Here is a 21,322-nt window from a genome sequence, read left to right as displayed (position 1 = left end):
AGGTGATCACCAAATCAGTACTTCATTAATCAGAACGAGGTGTGCTTGTGTAGAAATTTGACGAAGCCTGCTTGTCATAAATCGGAGAGATGCTGATTTAGCACACACACACATATATAAAAGTATCTGTGTGTGTGTGTGTGTGTGTAGAGAGTAGTGTCAGCACTGACTTCTCCCACATCGTGTCGAATTAAAGAGTCACATGGAATAGGGGAGGAACGACCTCCTCAGTCTGTCAGTGGAGCAGGGCAGTGACAGCAACCTGTCACTAAAGCTGCTCCTGTCTGGAGATGATGCTGAACAGTGGATGAAATGGATTGTCCATGATGGACAGGAGCCTGCTCAGCACCCTCCTCAATGCCACTGATGTCAGGCTGTCCAGTTCTGAGCCCACAATCGAGACCGCCTTCCTCACCAGCTTGTCCAGACATGAGGAGACCTTTATGCTGCCTCCCCAGCACACTGCCGCATAGAATAGGGCACTCGCCACAACAGTCTGAGAACATCTGCAGCAGCTTTTTGCAGATGTTAAACGAAGCCAGCCTTCTTAGGAAGTACAGCCAGCTCTGTCCTTTCCTGCACAGAGCGTCTATGTTGGCAGTCCAGTCCAGTTTTTCCATTCATGTGTACTCCAAGGTATTTGTAGGTCTTGACAAACTCCACACAGTCACCATTGATAGTCACAGGCTCAGGTTGAGGTTGTCTTTGTGGTGTTTAGGTGCAGATGGTTAATGTCACACCATGCAACGAAATCCTGTATCAGTTTTCTGTACTACTTCTCCTGTCCCTTCCTGATACAGACAACGATAGCAGTATTGTCCGCAAACTTTTGCGTGTGGCAGAGCTCTGAGTTATACTGAAAGTCCGAGCTGTACATGGTGAACAGGACTGGAGAGAGAACAGTCCCTTGTGGTGCTCTAGTACTGCTGACCAGTGTCAGACCTGCAATCCCCCAGTCTAACATACTGAGGTCTACCAGTCAGGTAGTCTGTGATCCATGCGATCAGGTGTGAGCTTACTCCCATCTCTATTAGTTTATCTCTGAGGAGAAGTGGCTAGATGGTGTTGAATGCACTGGAGAAGTCCAAAAATGTTACTCACAGCCCCGCTGCTGCTGTCCAGGTGAGAGAGGGATCTGAGAAGCATGTAGGTAATGGCATCCTCCACTCCCACCTTCTCCTGGTATGCAAACTGCAGCGGGTCGAGGGTGTGGCAGACCTGTGGCCTAATGTGTAGCAGCACCCGCTCCATGGTCTTCATTATGTGAGACTGGCCTGAAGTCAATCAGCTCTCCAGGATGTGGTTTCTTTGGGAATGGGATGATGCAGGATGTTTTCCACGGCCGAAGTACCCTCTCCAGGCTCAGGTTAAAGATGCGCTGTAAAGGGTCTCCTAGCGCCATTGCGCAGGCCTTCAGTTGTCGTGGAGATACTCCATCTGGGCCTGCAGCTTTGCTGGGACGGAGCCTCCTCAGCTCTCCGCACACCTGGGCTGCTGTGATCATGGGTGGAGGGATATTCTCCTCCTTTGTGCCACAGTTGTTCTCAGAGGGTAGATTGAAAGCAGAAGTGAGGGTGGGGGGTGCAGTGTACTGAGGTGTATATAAAAAAGTTTAAATTCAAGTTACGATTTCATTTATTTTATTTTTCCCTAATGAGTAATCCTGTGCCGACGGTGGCAAGGAAAACCTCCCTGTGACGATATGAGGAAGAAACCTTGAGAGGAACCAGGCTCAGAAGGGAACCCATCCTCAATTGGGTGACACGGAACAGTAAATAATGTAAACTTAACTAATTAATGTCCTTTCTACAACAGCAACCAAGGGCTCATGAAAAACTATTAGGTCAGTATAGTTTCTAAGTTCATTATTTGCATTAATTATTTTCTGTCACAAGCTGACATATGTAATGGCAGATCTGTGACGGTGTGATAGTCTCCAAGTGGCTCTGCCCATGCCTGTCTCCTGGTCACAGGCTGTCCACTTAGATCCATCCACAGCATCAGTGGGCACCACCAAGCAAGGAGACCCAGGGGTGGAGCCAGTGGTCAAACCGGAAACTCAACACTGGGAGCTTGGGAGTGGGATGTATACAGCCCGACAAACAAAAACAGAGAAAAAAAGATTTTAGGTATGCTTGTGATCATGTGATGTTTAAAGACAGTGTAGATTATGTGTAAAGTGCAGGCAGGGACTCTGGCAATACTAGCTTTGACATCATAACTAAAAGGGAGTGCCAGAAGGTGATAGACATGAAGGCTTCCTGGGACATAAAGCGTCCAACCACTTCACAATCAGCAAACCTGAGTGACTTGCAAGGGTGGTAAGATGACAGCATCCAAACATCCCAGTACACCAAACACTTTATGCCCTGATCAGAAGCCAGTAACAGGTCATTGACCACTTTAACCAGTGCTGTCTGTGTTATGATGAGGTCTAAATCCTGACTGATACATTTCATAAATGTTATTTCTATGCAGGTATGAACATAACTGCTGTGCTACAGCATTTTCTAGGATCTTGGTGATAAAGGGCAGGATTGATATTGGCCTATAGTTAGACAGCTGACAGGGGTCGAGGTCCGGTTTTTTAATCAGGGGTTTGATAACCGCTAGCTTAAAAGATTTAGACACATAGCCAGTGCTAAGGGAAGAATTTATAATTTTTAGAAGGGGTTCGGTAGCTACTGGTAATATCTGTTTAAGGAAAGATGTGGGTAAAGGATCTAGGATGCAGGTTGAAAGTTTAATTAGTGAAAGTAGATGAGGCTCTTGAAGGGGAGTAAAGCATTCTGATCAGAAATAGTTATATTATCTAAAGGACTAATATATATCAAATAATTTGGTTATTTGATAACCATTTTCAATTTTTCATTTAATTTCACACACACACACACCCCACAGGCATTTTAGAAACTCCAATCAGTCTAGAAGCACGTCTTTGAACTGTGGGAGGAAACCGGAGCACCCAGAGGAAACCCACCAAGCATGGGGAGAAAATGCAAACTCCACACACACAGTGAGCAGGAGCAAGACTCAAACCCAGGATGCTGGAGGTCTGAGGTGAATGTGCTACCCACCTGCCCGATATCAATATTTTAATTGAAATAATTCATGGAGTCATTGCTGCTGCGTGCTTTTCTACAGTGGTTTTACTCCTAGTTAGTTTTGCTACAATACTAAATAAAAATTCATGATTTTTGTGATCTTCAGTTAGGGCAGAGAGATACGATGATCTAGCAGTACTAAGAGAATTTTTGTAGCTCAATAGGTTTTCCTTTCACACTAGCCAAAATACTGCCAATTTAGTTTGACGCCATTTACATTCTAGTTTCCTAGCTGATTGTTTTAAAGCTTGTGTGTGGTCATTATAACAGGGTGCTAGTTTCTTATTTTTATTTTTTTTCCCTTTTAAGTGGAGCTACAGTATCTAGGGTATTGAAAAAACATTGACTCCAGGTAATTAGTCACCTAACAGGCCAGCCTTGCCCTCAAAAGAGCTCCAATTATCTATGAAGCCCACATTGTTTTTGGAGCATGACCTGGACATCCAGCAGTTCAGCGACCATAACTTGCTATAAGCTACATCGCCACACATTGGGATGGGGCCAGAGCATACTACAGCATCAGACATCGTCTTCACTTACACACCTCTACAATATTACCCTTAGTAACCTGAGACTGACGAAGGCATATATGGTGCCATGGCTCCCAGAATACAACTAACCTGTGCTGCTGGAGCCCTTAAAGGCCTAACTAATTTTACATGCCTTAAGATTTAATCTCATATAAACATCCTTCCGGTTTCTCAGTGGGTGCTTCACTGAGGAGAGCAAACCTGCCCCACTGTGAGGGCTCTAATGCTGGAGTTGGGGGGTTACTAACTCCACCTAAGGCATCCAGACTTCCTGAGGAAACAGTCAGTAATCAGCGACGGCAAAAACAATAAACCACAAAATAAGTCCCCGGGAAAACGTCCGAATCCACAATATAAATATAAGAAAATACACAAAAATAATCCACAGGGGGAAAAAGGGGCCGCCTCTAGAGAGAAGGAAAACCAAAAAATCCGCTAGGAATAATCCACATGAAAAGAACGGAGGGACAAACCACCGAAGCAAAAACAGGAAACACAAAACGCCACGGAAAACAGTGAGGCGGAGGAGCCGGCAAAACGAAACCAAAAAGAGCCGGAAAAAAAACGAACAGAAAACTCACTGCGAAAAACAGGAACAAAAAATGCGAGGAAGACGGAAGTAGGAAGGGCAGGCGATAGCCAGCCGTATCGCCGAGCGCGAGGCAAACTGGAGAGATCATCCGGCAGGGAGAGCGTGAAAACCACGTCCTTAAATAGCGCAGGTTAGTATAAAAATGGAGGTCACCCGGAAGCGGGTGATCCCAGGTCCCACCGCCCCGGAAGCATGAGGCGAGACGGAGAGAGTGCAGGGAAAGATCATGACACACAGACTGTCGAAGGCATTCACGAAAGTTGTCCATAAGTCGACGGGTCATTTCATGTGGAATGGCAGCAATTTCTTGACGAATGGCATCTGTTAATTGTTCAATAGATCGAGGGCGATGAGTGTATACTTTTGCTTTCAAATATCCCCAGAGAAAAAAATCGCACGGGTTCAAATCAGGTGATCAGTCGGGCCAACCAATATCACCGCGCAATGAGATCAAAATGACCGGAGAACATCTTCAAAATCCATTGAAAATCTATTTTGGATCATTCCTTCTAACAATACTGTTGCATTTCATCAAGACTTTCAAGCTATCTTGATTTGCTGATTTGTCCATTCCAAAACATAAATTGTTTTCATTTTCAGCCAATCTTCCCTTGTATGGTTTTGGTCATTGTCATATTGCATGAATCAACCTCTTCTAACCATGAGGACATGGACTGTTGCTTTTATATTCTGTGGTATGGTCTTTTACAGTTTTGTAGTCTTTATAGTTGCTAAAAACATGGTGTTCTTAGTTCAGCTCTCCTCTGTCAACAGAGCAGATTGTTTTTGGCAAACTTGAGATATGACATTTTTTGAGATATAAGATATTTTTTGGACTGCAGTGGTTTCCTTTCTGGTGGTGTATTTAGATCAACAGCATTCTTGTTCTTTTTTTCCTGATAGTAAATACATGAAGACCTAACATGAAGATTTAAAACAGATTTTATTTTTCTGCATTTCTTTCACTGTTACACTTGGATTCTTCTTCACTTCCTTCAGAATTGCTTGTGGTGTTCTTTGCGTGAACTGTGCAGGACACCCACTCCTAGAGAAAGTAGCGACAGTCCTGAAATTCCTCTATTAGCAAACAGTTTATTATGCTCTGGATTAATGACCAACGAGGTGTTTAGAAATGCTTTTGTAGTCTTTTCAGATTTGTGCATATCTATAATACATCATCTCTGGTCCTGTGAAAGTTAAAGAGATCAAGATACATTTCACTAATCAGTAGATGTGGATAATCTTGCACAGAACAACATATTTAACAATAACAATAATTGTTCCTATTTAAAGGGTAAAATTAATTCGAGTGTAATTTGATGCATGGTTATCAAGGAAAATCATATTTCTCTGTGGTGTACCTGGGTGTACCAGTTTTTGATTTGTAAATTATGTATTTTTTACTTTTATATTTTCAGTATCAGAGCTGAGGATTGTTCTGTTGGGGAAAAGTCTCTTACATACCAGCAGTGTGGGAAACTTTATCCTGTGCAATTCTGTGTTTGAGACTGAAGATTCTCCACATTCAGTAAAGCTTCAATGTAAGAGTGGGCACATAGAGGGAAGAGACATCACCATCATCAATGTACCTCATCTATTTGACTCACAGCTCTCTCAGGAGGAACTGAGTCAAAGAATAAACGAATGTATTTCATTTTCTGAACCTGGACCTCATGTGTTTTTACTTGTGGTGCACCCTTATGACTTTACTGAAGAGGACAGAAACCAACTGAGATATATCCTGAACAACTTTGGTGATCAAGCAATAAAGTACTCCATTGTGGTAACAGTAGATGGTGAGACTAATGAGAATTCTTTTAGATGAAATACTATTAGAGAATACTTTTAGAATGAGATTTTAAGTGAAGCAGAGCAATCTTAAAGTTTACCTGCCCTGAACAGAGGGAAAGAAATGAACTACAAAATCAAGACATACTACTTAAATGTAAAATCAAAATTTTATTTTAAAAAAACAAGTGTTCATTTAAACATAAGTAAAAACAGTTGTTTCAAAGGTTTGTGAAAAACTAAAACCTAAAAGCATTCCAGTGCTTTGGCTTGTCTGCAGGCAATACAAGTGGATGCCCAGAGCATCTCATTCCTTTCTCAGTGAACTGGGTTGCATATGTACCCTGGTATAGTTCTCTTTTGAGGCACCTCAATGCTGCGTCATGGCTGATACTATGGGAACTCCAATACTAACCCTGCCTCATGCCAGGGCCAGGAGATGTGGGGTCCAGGTCCAAGTTATAGAACCTAATAAGAAGGTGAATGGTCCTCAACGATGCATGTGTGTAGGAACTGACTGTACTAAAAGGGCAGTGAACAAGATCCTGACAATGGCATTTACACTAGAGGTGAAATTTCTACATAGTCTCTACAACCTCATTTAAGAGTCCAAGAGGTTCCAAATCTCAGGATGGGGTTGGAGAACTGAGAAGAGTCTTCCTCTAGATGGGAAACTCCCAAAGAACACCATCCAGAAAGTAAATTAGGGCCAATAAAGAGCCACCAATAACTGGCAGATTCAGGCATGGTATACGCTGGCTAGGACCTCCATAAACAGAGCTATGGAGCCTCAGCTATATTTGCACCATGGCATTAGATAAAGCCACAGGGGACAGTGGGTCAACACTTCAGTGGTGAACAAAGCGACTTTCATTGGGGCAAAAATTGCCATATGCATTCCACCACTTATGGAGGGAGATGCCATTCCCCGGCCGCCAGCTGAGGCAGTGGCTGAGGCCGGGGAATGGCATCTCTCTCCATAAGTGGTTCAAAGTTCAAACACAAAAACAAGAACACAGAGCTAGGACTGAAGTTAATAAAATGAATGAAATGAATGAAATGTTAATAAAATGAAATGATGTACAACTTTGACAAACTGTAGAAAAAACAGGTAACTAATAACATATATGATTGTATGATTATACACTACTCACAAAAAGTTAAGGATATTGGGCTTTGGGGTGAAATTTCAGGATGCACCTAAAATGCACTATAACCTTTCCAGGTGAACTTAATTTGACCTTCTCTACACTTTTGAATGCACATGTCCAACTGTTCAGTGTTTCAGTACTTTTTGCAGAACTTGCTGTTCTCTAACAAGGTGCTTAACGGCAAAATTCACAACTGGTGTTCCATGAATCCACCAATAAATTTTCTGGTTCAGTTAGAATTGGTATTTAAACAGTCCTCTTCATCATGCTGTTCACATTTTGACATCATGAGACCAAGACCACACCTAACAATTGATCAACAGTACCTCGCCATTGTGAGGCTTCAACCAGGATGTTCTCAGAGGGAAGTGGTCACTGAGCTTACAGTGTCACAGAGTGTCATCAGCAGGTTGCGACAGAGATACAGAGAGACTGGAAGAGTCACAGAAAGGCATAGAAGTGGATGTCCTTTGGCCACATCTTATGTTGACGACTGCTTCATTGTGAACAGTGCCCTGCGGAACTGGATGATGAATGTCACTCAACTCCAGGCACATTTAAGGCAGGTTAGAGGCACCCAAGTGTCACGTCAGACCATTCGAAAACGTTTACATCAGTGTGGTCTGCATGCTAGACGACCTGCACGGGTACCTGACCACACCACCAGGCACAGGCGTCGGGCCAGGGAGCATTTATGCTGGACGAGGGACCGGTGGGCCTCAGTGCTGTTCTCTGATGAAAGTCAATTCACGTTGAGCAGAAATGATGTCCGCCAACGATGTTGGAGACGTCAAGGAGAGCGCTATGCATCAGCCACTGTTGCAGTGGTGTTACAGTCTGGGCAGGTGTGTCTACTCAATACAGAACTGCCCTATATCTTGTGAATGGTACAGTGACAAGCCAATACTACCTGAATAACATCATTAATCCAGTCATTGTGCCCCTGCATGAACAACACAGGCCTAATTTCATCTTCATGGATGACAATGCTCCAGCTCATCGAGGTTGCATCATTAGGGAACGGAATGATGCACGGAACCCTGCACCCCATGACCTGAGGGCCACCCTTCAAGAAGAGTGGAATTTGGTGCTCTTGACGATCTCCACAGAGGATCCGTTGATTAACAGCGGAGAATGGTCACCCTGTGCTCCTCTGAAGTCAACAATCATCTCTTTAGTCTTGTCGACGTTCAGGGAGAGGATGTTTGCTCTACACCAGGCTGTTAGTTGTTGCACCTCGTCTCTGTATGCTAACTCGTCGTTCTTGCTGATGAGACCCACTGCGGTCGAAACTTAATGATATGGTTGGAGCTGCACAGTCGTGAGTCAGCAAAGTGAACAGCAGTGGACTGAGCACACAGCCCTGAGGAGCTCCAGTGCTCAGTGTGGTGGTGCTGGAGATGCTGTTCCTGATCTGACTGACTGGGGTCTCCCAGACAGGAAATTCAGGATCCAGTTGCAGAGAGAGGTGTTCAGGCCCAGCAGGCTCAGCTTCTCAATCAGCTGCAGAGGGATGATTGTGTTGAATGCTGAACTGAAATCTATGAACAGCATTCATACATATGAGTCCTTACAGTCCAGGTGTGAGAGGGCCACATGGAGGGTTGTGGTGATGGCATCATCCGTGGAGAGGTTAGGACAATAAGCAAACTGCAAGGGGTCCAGTGAGGGTGGTAGCTGTGACTTGATGTGCCTCATAATGAGCCTCAAATTCAAATTTTATTTGTCACATACAAAATCATACACAGTATGACGTAGTGAAATGCTTTTTACGACTGTCCTACATTTGAAGAAGAGTATAAAGTATAAAGTAAAGTGTGTGGACAAGAAAAGTATAGGGATATAGGTAATAAAAATATAAATGGAAAAATAGGAAGAATAAATACTATCTTAGTAGAAATTAAAGACATGATAAATTATGAAAAACACCAATAGTTATGTAAAGCCAATTGTGTATCGGATATACATATACAAATATATGTGTATATAAAAATACATAATAAATATATATATATATATATATATATATATATATATATATATATATATATATATATATATATATATATATATATATACTATACTGCCAAAAGTATTCGCTCACTTGCCTTGACTCGCATATGAACTTAAGTGACATCCCATTCCTAATCCATAGGGTTCAGTATGACGTCACTCCACCCTTTACAGCTATAACAGCTTCAACTCTTCTGGGAAGGCTGTCCACAAGGTTTAGGAGTGTGTTTATGGGCATTTTTGACCATTCTTCCAGAAGCGCATTTGTGAGGTCACACACTGATGTTGGACGAGAAGGTCTGGCTCTCAGTCTCCGCTCTAATTCATCCCAAAGGTGTTCTATCGGGTTGAGGTCAGGACTCTGTGCAGGCCAGTCAAGTTCATCCACACCAGACTCTGTCATCCATGTCTTTATGGACCTTGCTTTGTGCACTGGTGCACAGTCATGTTGGAAGAGGAAGGGGCCAGCTCCAAACTGTTCCCACAAAGTTGGGAGCATGGAATTGTCCAAAATGTCTTGGTATGCTGAAGCATTCAGAGTTCCTTTCACTGGAACTAAGGGGCCAAGCCCAGCTCCTGAAAAACAGCCCCACACCATAATCCCCCCTCCACCAAACTTTACACTTGGCACAATGCAGTCAGACAAGTACCGTTCTCCTGGCAACCGCCAAACCCAGACTCATCCATCAGATTGCCAGATGGAGAAGCGTGATTCGTCACTCCAGAGAACGCGTCTCCACTGCTCTAGAGTCCAGTGGCGGCGTGCTTTACACCACTGCATCCAATGCTTTGCATTGCACTTGGTGATGTATGGCTTGGATGCAGCTGCTCAGCCATGGAAACCCATTCCATGAAGCTCTCTGCGCACTGTTCTTGAGCTAATCTGAAGGCCACATGAAGTTTGGAGGTCTGTAGCGATTGACTCTGCAGAAAGTTGGCGACCTCTTCGCACTATGCGCCTCAGCATCCGCTGACCCCGCTCCGTCAGTTTACGTGGCCTACCACTTCGTGGTTGAGTTGCTGTCGTTCCCAAACACTTCCACGTTCTTATAATACAGCTGACAGTTGACTGTGGAATATTTAGGAGCGAGGAAATTTCACGACTAGATTTGTTGCACAGGTGGCATCCTATCACAGTTCCACGCTGGACTTCCTGAGAGCGACCCATTCTTTCACAAATGTTTGTAAAAACAGTCTGCATGCCTAGGTGCTTGATTTTATACACCTGTGGCCATGGAAGTGATTGGAACACCTGATTCTGATTATTTGGATGGGTGAGCGAATACTTTTGGCAATATAGTGTATATATATATATATATATATATATATATATATATATATATATGTATATAAATAAACATAATAAATAATAATAATATAATACAATATATTTTATATAATATAATAATATAATATCTATAATATAATTATGTAATGTAATATAATATTTACAAATATTTATCAAAACATAAATAATATATACATATAAACATCTGTAATATATAGTATATACATGTATAGTATCTCACAAAAATGAGTGCACCCCTCACATTTTTGTAAATGTTTTATTATATCTTTTCATGTGACAACACTGAAGAAATGACACTCTGCTCCAATGTAAAGTAGTGAGTGTCCAGCCTGTATAACAGTGTAAATTTGCTGTCCCCTCAAAATAACTCAACACACAGCCATTAATGTCTAAACCACTGGCAACAAAAGTGAGTACACCCCTAAGTGGAAATGTCCAAACTGGGCCCAAAGTGTCAATATTTTGTGTGGCCACCATTATTTTCCAGCAATGCCTTCATCAGAGCTTCACAGGATGCCACTGAAGTCCTCTTCCACTCCTCCATGATGACATCACAGACCTGGTGGATGTTAGAGACCTTGTGCTCCCCCACCTTTCGTTTGAGGATGCCCCACAGATGCTCAATAGGGTTTAGGTCTGGAGACATGCTTGGCCAGGCCATCACCTTTACCCTCAGCTACTTTAGCATGGCAGTGGTCGTCTTGGAGGTATGTTTGGGGTCATTATCATGTTGGAATACTGCCCTGCGGCCCAGTCTCTGAAGGGAGGGGATCATGCTCTACTTCAGTATGTCACAGTACATGTTGGCATTCAAGGTTCCCTCAATGAACTGTAGCTCCCCAGTGCCGGCAGGACTCATGCAGGCCCAGACCATGACACTCCCACTACCATGCTTGACTGTAGGCAAGACACACTTGTCTTTGTACTCCTCACCTGGTTGCCACCACACACGCTTGACACCATCTGAACCAAATAAGTTTATCTTGGTCTCATCGGACCACAGGACATGGTTCCAGTAATCCATGTCCTTAGTCTGCTTGTCTTCAGCAAACTGTACCTGGGCTTTCTTGTGCATCATCTTTAGTAGAGGCTTCCTTCTCGGACGACAGCCATGCAGATCAATTTGATGCAGTGTGCAGTGTATGGTCTGAGCACTGACAGGCTGACCCCCCACCCCTTCAACCTCTGTAGCAATGCTGGCAGCACTCATACGTCTATTTCCCAAAGACGACCTCTGGATATGACGCTGAGCACGTGCACTCAACTTCTTTGGTGGACCATGGCGAGGCCTGTTCTGAGTGGAACCTGTCCTGTAAAACCGCTGTATGGTCTTGCCCACCGTGCTGCAGCTCAGTTTCAGGGTCTTGGCAATGTTCATATAGCCTAGGCCATCTTTATGTAGAGCAACAATTCTTTTTTCAGGTCCTCAGAGAGTTCTTTGCCATGAGGGGCCATGTTGAACTTCCAGTGACCAGTATGAGAGAGTGTGAGAGCGATAACACCAAATTTAACACACCTGCTCCCCATTCACACCTGAGACCTTGTAACACTAACGAGTCACATGACACCGGGGAGGGGAAATGGCTAATTGGGCCCAATTTGGACATTTCCACTTAGTGTACTCACTTTTGTTGTACTGTTTAGACATTAATGTCTGTGTGTTGAGTTATTTTGAGGGGACAGTAAATTTACACTGTTATACAGACTGTAGCAGAGTGTCATTTCTTCAGTGTTGTCACATGAAAAGATATAATAAAATATTTACAAAAATGTGAGGGGTGTACTCACTTTTGTGAGATACTGTATGTAGATAAAAAAAAAAGGTCAAATATAAATAATACGGTATGTAAAGTGTTGGTGCAGTATGCACACAAAGATGTCCAGTGAGTGTGGTTATTGTGTGTGCAGAGTAGTGCAGGGTATACCAGTAGTGCAATTTGTGTGTGCAACAATCAGCTGAGGTAGAATGTAATGTTCATGTGTGGGGTAAGTCCAGAAAGTACAGGTTCTAGGTGTTCTGGTTGAGAGCCCAAATGGCCTGTGGGAAGAAACTCCTCCTCATTCTCTCTGTGTTTGCCTTCAAGGAACGGAAACATTTCCCTGACCACAACAGAGAGAAGAGTCCATTGTTGGGATGCCTCTCGAAGAATTTCATCACAATTGGTGTGAGTGCGACGGGTCGTAGTTATTGAGGCAGGAAACTGTAGACTTCTTAGGCACAGGGACGATGGTTGTTGTCTTGAGGTACGTTAGGACAATGGAGGTGCTCAGCAAGATGTTGAAGATGTCAGTGAAGACATGTGGGGGCAAACACAGATTGCCCTAATGATTGATGCAGAGGACCACCAAAGGTAGCCCCTGACATTCAGGAGGAAGTGTCTCAGCACTAGAAACACAGCCCCCATCTTTAGGCAATTTGTGTGCCAGGAGAGACAGGAACCCTCCCAAATGATATGTGTGGGGCAGCCATCTATGACAGCTCCCCAACCTGAGAGTGGGGCATCCATCTTGCGACAATTACATGCTCATAGCATGGGACCCAAGGTGAGAAACCAGGGTCTGTCCACACAAGAAGGGTACGAAGCTATGACCTATAACCCTTCTAGCCCTGAAATGGTTGTATGCTCTATGGCCCATTTTTCAGATGTGAAAGCCGTTCCTCTTGGAGGAATGATGTTTGGCCTGTGCCAACAATAGTGTGCAGCACACCTTGAAAGAAGAAGGACATAAGGTGAACTGGATTCTGTATACAGAACCCACTACCCACTTTGGGCTGCAAAGCTAGTGGCTACTGGTTGATAGCCCTAGCTCCTCACTGAGGCAATGGAAGAACAGGCCCCAGGAATTGGGGCATCTAAAAAAAGGTTTTGTCCTTTTCTTTTATCTCAATCAGATTTCCTCTTGTCTGCTTTGTGGCATGGAGGGCTAAATCTGTGGCTTGATGGGAGTTAAGACCAGAATGGTGAGCCCCTCATCACAGATGAGCTCCTTTAGCAATCCAGCTGGATATACCTGCAAAAATGCTATTGTGTGCAGTACCGCACCAGCTTGATCTACCACATGGCGCAGGCACTTGGCTGGAAATACAGCCAAGCAAGTGCGCAATGAGCTTAGCGACATTATGTAAAACAGGCTTTATCAGCACAAAGCATTTTAATGGCATACCACTCATCAACACCCACACTGAGCTCCTCACAGTCGAATGAAGACAATAACAATTCCTAGTTTGAGTCAGGAGGAATCACAAACTCCTGGAGCTGAAGTGGAGAAATCCAAGACAGGAGAGAGGACAAGAGAAAGGGGATCACATGTCTCTTGTTCCATCACTCGACCTGCGAGACCCATGATCTAATTCAGCATGCTGCCTCAGCTGACATGGGACCCAAACCATTAGGCACAGGTGCTTGGCTGGAGAAAACAGCCAAGCAGGAGCAGAGCTCATAGAGAGGAAAAGTTTCCTAGTGCATGCAGCTGGCTCCCTCAAGAGCGACTTGTACATACTGCTCTAACAAACAAACAACTCAGAAAAGTGCAAGACATCTCCCGTAATTTCACATATATGCCCTTTTATGGTCTTGCTGGCATGCTTCATTTCATCACATGACCTAGCCAAGCTGATAAATGATTTCTCACACAACTTCTGCAGCGAAGCATTCCCATAGCATCAGCCATCACGCAGTGTCGAGTTCCCTCAAAAGGGAACTGATACATTTCATGTATTAAGATACCATTGCCTTTGTACTGCCAAACTGTTGTAATGTCAGTAAACATGGGTAAAGTAGTTGAAAAGTTCCCAGCTGGAATTCTGAACTTAATGACCATTTTATTGCACATTTCCCAATAGACAGGTTTTTCCAAATTCCAAGAACAGTAATAAATTGTAATAAATTCTCTGACCCATCAATCTTACCCATTATCTTGTGCTCAAACTCAATAACACTGGGCTCCACTAAGCACTTGGCATCAAGTAATTGACATCAAGCTCATAAGAAAATAATAAAAAAAATATTTATATAATATAATACAATATAAAAATAATTAAAAATTACATTATTAGAATGTGATGCTACTAATGTTTTCTTTTGCTTATTAATTCATTTCTAAGATGGTGCAACCACATTACCAGAAGAGAAAAAACAGGACACAAAGAGTAAGTAATTGTTGTGCCAACATGAATTGAATATACATAATTATTTAACCATTTTTTACACAAGATATATTTGTCAGCTTTGCTTATTATATCTTATCCAAAAGGGATGGCTGTAAATACATTAAGCTGTTCCTGTATTGCCTACTGTGAGAAACTAGGCTTACATTACCTGAGAACATTGTAATGCTGAGCATCTAAAAACATGAGGAATTTTTAATATAATGGAGCTTTAATCTAATACAGTTCAGTTGAATAGCATTTCAGTTTGCACACACACTGCAATTGATCAAGAATAAATAAAAATAAAATTATACTTTTTAAAAATACAATTATGGTATAGTAACCACATACTGTATGATTGTTATCATAGTTCCAGTTATATTTAGACAGTTTAGTTATGTTTCCTGTTTTAGTCATATGTCTATCTTTTGGATTTATTTTGAATACTTTATTGTTTGATTATTCTTTGCTGTGTTTGTGTCCTTAACACCAACAACATTTACTAGCATATCAAGTTGAATATTATGATCAGTGGTGTCAAAAGCTGCACAAGCTCAAGCATCACCAGGCTGATTGTTGGGTTTTGTTCTCATTTGTTTTAATCCATTTTTCTGTGAGAGTTTAGTACCAGAGATTTTTCAGGTTTCTCAGCAGGTGCTTCACTGAGGAAAGGAAAAATGTTAGACATGTGAAGCGGAGCAGAGTGCTGCTCCCATGGGTTAGACTTAGCATTAGCTTTGGCTTTTGTGACTATGCCACCAAGTCGTTACCCATTCACCCCACTGTGAAGGCTCTAATGCTGGAATTGGGGGGTTACTAATAAGTTACCAATCTCCATCAGTGAGCTAACTAAAGTACATTGATCACATGTAAAATTAACACTAACAACAAAGAAAGAATAACTGAACATCCTGCAGCTCAGACACTGGACAAGCTGAGAGTTTGCCATACTTGGTTATGCACCTTTGACTGAATGTGAGCTGGATAAAATCCTTTGCTTGCTGTCTTTAGACAGTAAACAAATGCGCCCTCTGAAAAGATAAGGTAAAAAATGTTATTGACGTAAAAGGAAAAAATTAAATGGTATAGTTTAAACACCAAAACAGTCAAGAAACTCGCAGTAAACAATTCATAAAGAGGAGCTACAAGTCAAAGGAACACAATGGTGTCCAATTTTCTGTGGGTTTTAATCCTAATTCATTTTCAGCAAAATATGAAGGATTGTTATTTATGTGTATATTTGGTAAATATACATATATTTGTCTTAGACAGAATGTAGTCTTTAACATTGTAAAATTTTATTCACAGACTATACCACCTGCCAAAAACAAGAGCCAGCAGAAGAGGGACACGTAAGTAGATGAATTCTTATCAAATGTGCTGAAAGAAATTTGTGTGTTTTAATGATTTCAGTGTTTTGCTGTTCTAATTTTAGTGTTTTACTGTTCTAATTTAATAAGTATTTGCAACAGCATAAAATCAAAACCTCTGAAAGATTAAAATCGCCCAGAAATTGTTTTTAATACTGAATTGACATCAGAATCATGTCAATCATTCATTTGCCAAATGAACAAGTACACAGAAGTTTACCTTGGCAAAAACAATATGTACTGTTTGTGAACACGCAGACATACAAACCTAGAAAAGTGCAAAAACAATAATGAACAATAAATACAAATCTAAGTGTACCTACAATTCATTAACACAAATACATTACAGAAACCACAACACAATATCTGGATAAGGCAGGCCAGTTCTACCTGTTCTAGATGGCTTGTTGAAAAGAGTAGCCACAGTTGGGGATAAAAAGTTGTTCAGCTGTTCAGGTGTTATATGAAACTGGGTTTTATGGAGTAGTTCTGTTTACAGATATAGTTTCATGGGTGTGTATGTAAGAAAGCAAAACAACTGAGAGACAGTTGAATTTATACTTGAATTTTCTTCTCTTTCTCTCATAAATACAACACAACAGTTACAATTTCTCTAATTATATGTTGGAAGGGTACAGATACATATAATTACATAATATATAATTGCTATTTTTGTTGCTTGTATATTTTCATGAATGTGGTCTTTGAGGCAAATTTGCATCCAAAGTAGATATCAACTCCCTTATGATTAATAGACAGTGTTCGAACTTGCTATGGGAACTAGGACTAGAGACCACCACCTTGCCTTGAGAAATTACATGGGTGAGGATACACAGCAATCAGTGAGAGCAAATGAACTGGTTAGGCTTAAGTTGATAGGCAGTTAGACTGGCTGATCCATCCATAAATTTGTCAAATGTTTTGTCCCTAGACAAGAAACTGGACTGTGTTTCCCTTTTCGAGGGAACTTGACGCTGCATCACATTATGGGAATGCTTCTATGTGGAAGTTGTGTCTGAAGCTCTTTGTGAAATCACGCCGGCTTATCATTTCTGGTAAATCATGCGACACGCTCTGTGTATGTTTGTGTCAATTGTTTGTCTAGTCTGTCTAGACTAGGGATAAATAAGATATATAGACTAATATATATATATATATATATATATATATATATATATATATATATATATATATATATATATATATATATCTATATACACTATATTGTCAAAAGTATTCGCTCACCCATCCAAATAATCAGAATCAGGTGTTCCAATCACTTCCATGGCTACAGGTGTATAAAATCAAGCACCTAGGCCTGCAGACTGTTTTTACAAACATTTGTGAAAGAATGGGTCGCTCTCAGGAGCTCAGTGAATTCCAGCGTGGAACTGTGATAGGATGCCACCTGTGCAACAAATCCAGTCGTGAAATTTCCTCGCTCCTAAATATTCCACAGTCAACTGTCAGCTGTATTATAAGAACGTGGAAGTGTTTGGGAACGACAGCAACTCAGCCACGAAGTGGTAGGCCACGTAAACTGACGGAGCGGGGTCAGCGGATGCTGAGGCGCATAGTGCGAAGAGGTCGCCAACTTTCTGCAGAGTCAATCGCTACAGACCTCCAAACTTCATGTGGCCTTCAGATTACCTCAAGAACAGTGCACAGAGAGCTTCATGGAATGGGTTTCCATGGCCGAGCAGCTGCATCCAAGCCATACATCACCAAGTGCAATGCAAAGCGTCGGATGCAGTGGTGTAAAGCACGCCGCCACTGGACTCTAGAGCAGTGGAGACGCGTTCTCTGGAGTGACGAATCACGCTTCTCCATCTGGCAATCTGATGGACGAGTCTGGGTTTGGCGGTTGCCAGGAGAACGGTACTTGTCTGACTGCATTGTGCCAAGTGTAAAGTTTGGTGGAGGGGGGATTATGGTGTGGGGTTGTTTTTCAGGAGCTGGGCTTGGCCCCTTAGTTCCAGTGAAAGGAACTCTGAATGCTTCAGCATACCAAGACATTTTGGACAATTCCATGCTCCCAACTTTGTGGGAACAGTTTGGAGCTGGCCCCTTCCTCTTCCAACATGACTGTGCACCAGTGCACAAAGCAAGGTCCATAAAGACATGGATGACAGAGTCTGGTGTGGATGAACTTGACTGGCCTGCACAGAGTCCTGACCTCAACCCGATAGAACACCTTTGGGACTAAACCTTGTGGACAGCCTTCCCAGAAGAGTTGAAGCTGTTATAGCTGCAAAGGGTAGACCAACGTCATATTGAACCCTATGGATTAGGAATGGGATGTTACTTAAGTTCATATGTGAGTCAAGGCAGGTGAGCGAATACTTTTGGCAATATAGTGTATATATAAAAATCAGGAAAGATGGCACCTTCAGAAAGTGCTTGCATCTATGCCCCACTACATTTCGGGGATGAATCGCACTTTTTCTGCATTGTTTGTTTGATAGTGGACCATGCACTCTCAGCTCTTGAGGGAGACGGCTGCATATGCTGTTTTCTCCAGCCATGCACCTGCGCCTCATGACTCGGGTCCCATGCCTGCTGATGGTGAGTTTTGAGTGCTGTCGCTAAGCTCATTCCACCTTCGCTTGCTTGCATTTCCAGCCAAGCGCTTGCACCTTGCACCTTACAAGCACTTGCAAGTCCCACATCTGTCGAGGCAGCGTGCCGGATTCAGTCATTGTTTCATGGCTTCATGAATCCCTTCCGTCCTGTCAACTGACTGTAATACCTCCACCTCAGCTCCGGGAGCTCGCTTTGTGATTTCTCCCAACCTAAATGAGGATATAATGCTATCTGCATTGGACTCTGAGGATCTCGATGAGGGCAACAAGGAGCAAACAGAATTTGAATTGCCACCATATTCTGTGGTGTTCGAAAAGCTCCTGGAGGTGATCACACATGCTGTTGCTAAGCTTAGCTTAGTTTGCCATGATGAAAATTTAGTGTTGTCTGCTAGACAATCAAGAGCTTAACAATCTCTGACTAACTTCACGCCACCTTCAAGACTGTGGAATAATTATTCTGCCTGACTGTTCTCCTTAGCCATTGTGAACGATGCCTAGGGTTAAAGAAGCACTTTTTTGAAGGTTTGCAGTCTGCTAAAGGAGCTCATCTGCAGGAAGGGGCTCATCAATGAGGTCTGAATTCCACCAGGCCACAGATTTAGCCCTTGGTGCCACTAAGCACATGGCTCATGCCATCAGCCATTTCATGACTGCATTTAGTTGCCACAGAGAGACAATTTAACAGAGATAAAAGAAAGGGACAAAACCTTTCTTTTAGATGTCCTGATGTCTTCTAAGGGCCTGTAATTCCTTCACCGCAGTGAGGAGCTAGGGCTAGGCCACTACCAACCAGCCCTAGCCTGGCCTGTTGAGGCAGGAAAAGAAGGCTAGCGTTACAGCCTGAGCCACCCAATGTAAAATCTGAGTGGCTGGCCAGCACTTAGGGGCAGGTCCCACAGGCGAGAGACAACCATCTCCACCATGTGGGCCAGAAAGGAATCCTAACACCTGAGGGCTAGGGTTCTCAGGGATGACCCTTTAGGGCCATTTCCACTGCTGCCTACTTCACCACCTCTAGTGTTTCAGGTTCAGCAATGACCACCCATGCTCCTGCTCTTCATGTGTTGCCACCTCCTGGGCTAGCCCCTGCCATCTTGCTGTTTCAGGGCACTATGCGAGGTAAGAACAGCAAGAGGCTAACACCTCTCTCAGAGCATCTGGCAGTGTGGAAGCTTCTGCCAGGTGCATCACAATGGGTTATGTGGGAAAAGGCTACAGAATTCAGTTTGCTTCCCATTCTCCTTCTTTCAGGGTGTACTGCCTACTGTTGTTTACACAGACCAAAACTCGTTCCTCCATGAGGAACCTCTCTTGCATCTGAGAAAGGAACTGTAGAGTGCATTTCCTCCCAGATCGAGCCTACATGTCTTGGTTAACAAGAAGGATGGGGGCTACACCTGATTTTAGACCCATGTGCTCCGAATTGTATGCTGAAACATACAAGTCCAGGATGTTAACACTCAAGGTCATTGTGTTGCAGATTAGGTCCAGGGACTGATGATAATCCTGAAGGGTGTATATCTTCACCCCTGCATCTCGCCAGAGCACAAGAAACTCCCCTGGTTCGCTTTCAGGGTGAAGCGTACCAGTGCCAGGTTACGTCTTATTGCTCTCCCTCACAGAGTGCATGGAGGCTGCTCTGGTATCATTGCACCCCAGGGTATCCATGTACTCAATTATCCAGATGATAATTCTTGCTCATCTTGGCTCAATCGAGGGAAGTGGCAGACAGGCATTGAGATGCCACCATTGCCCACATGAGGTACCTAGGCCTCAACCCAGTGAAGTGTGTGCTTTTTCTCTCTTTGAGAACCACCTTCTGGGGGATAGTTTGTGATTCAGTCACAATGCGGGTGTCACAGCACACACAGGTTTTTCAGCTCTTTTAAGCAGTTCTCTCCCTCTGGCCCATTGCGAAGCATCATTCCATAGTATCTTGTACCAAGCCTTGTTCCTATATGCTATTTTGCCTTGATGTGTGTGACCCTTGCCTGTTTTTCTCGTTTCTCTTTGATTCTCAGTTTCAGTTCTGGTTTTGATCGCACTGTGTTTGCTTTTCCGGTTTTTGACTTCTCTGCCTGTATTCCTGACTATGATTTCTGCTTACTGTTTTTCTAAATAAATAACCGCATATGGATTCAGACCCCGTTGCATCCGGCAAGTCATTACAGCGGGTATGTCTATCTCCCACTCAGGGGAATTCCACCCTTTCTGCTGTAAAGGTCTGACTTTAAAATCTGACTAGGCCAGTGCCTCTCTGCCTCTCAGGCTTAGAGGATGCTCAGCTCATGATTGTAGCAGCCAAAGCTATTCCTTTGGGTCTGCTACACGAGACTATTTCAACTGGCTCAGGAGCAGGTTTTCACCCCTGCAGACACCCTTTTCAGGGTCACAAGGGTTATGCATCATAAGCTTCGTACCCTTCTTATGTGAACAGACCCTGATTTTCCACCTTGGGTCCCACTTTTAGGGTGTGTCCTTGTTGCAGGACTCTTTCGACAGATGCCCCCTTTCGGGCTGAGGAGTGAACTCTATATGGCCACCCTGCCCATGGCCTGTCTCTCATGCCACACAGATTGCCACAAAGAGTGTGCTCCACTTCATCACATGACCTACCCTCGGCATGATCTCACACAGAGCTTTAGACACAACTTCCACATAGAAGAATCCCCACAGCATTAGCCATGACACAGCATCTCGTTCCCTTCTCAGGGAACCGGGTTACATACA

General features: G+C 43.1%; 1 protein-coding gene across 1 annotated transcript in view; it reads left to right on the top strand.

Annotated features, from left to right (window-relative positions):
- LOC131362584 (interferon-induced very large GTPase 1-like) overlaps positions 1 to 21,322 on the top strand; it is a 58,200-nt gene that overhangs the window by 17,112 nt on the left and 19,766 nt on the right. The window contains exons 2-4 of the mRNA XM_058404699.1: positions 5,645 to 6,022; positions 14,593 to 14,637; positions 15,946 to 15,989. Coding sequence (XP_058260682.1) covers positions 5,645 to 6,022; positions 14,593 to 14,637; positions 15,946 to 15,989 — 467 coding nt within the window. The remainder of the gene's footprint in view (positions 1 to 5,644; positions 6,023 to 14,592; positions 14,638 to 15,945; positions 15,990 to 21,322) is intronic.

This window comes from Hemibagrus wyckioides, linkage group LG12 (assembly GCF_019097595.1).
Source record: "Hemibagrus wyckioides isolate EC202008001 linkage group LG12, SWU_Hwy_1.0, whole genome shotgun sequence".
Taxonomy (NCBI): Eukaryota; Metazoa; Chordata; class Actinopteri; order Siluriformes; family Bagridae; genus Hemibagrus; species Hemibagrus wyckioides.
Note: the sequence above shows the minus strand (reverse complement) of the source record. Positions and strands in the feature narration are given on the sequence as shown.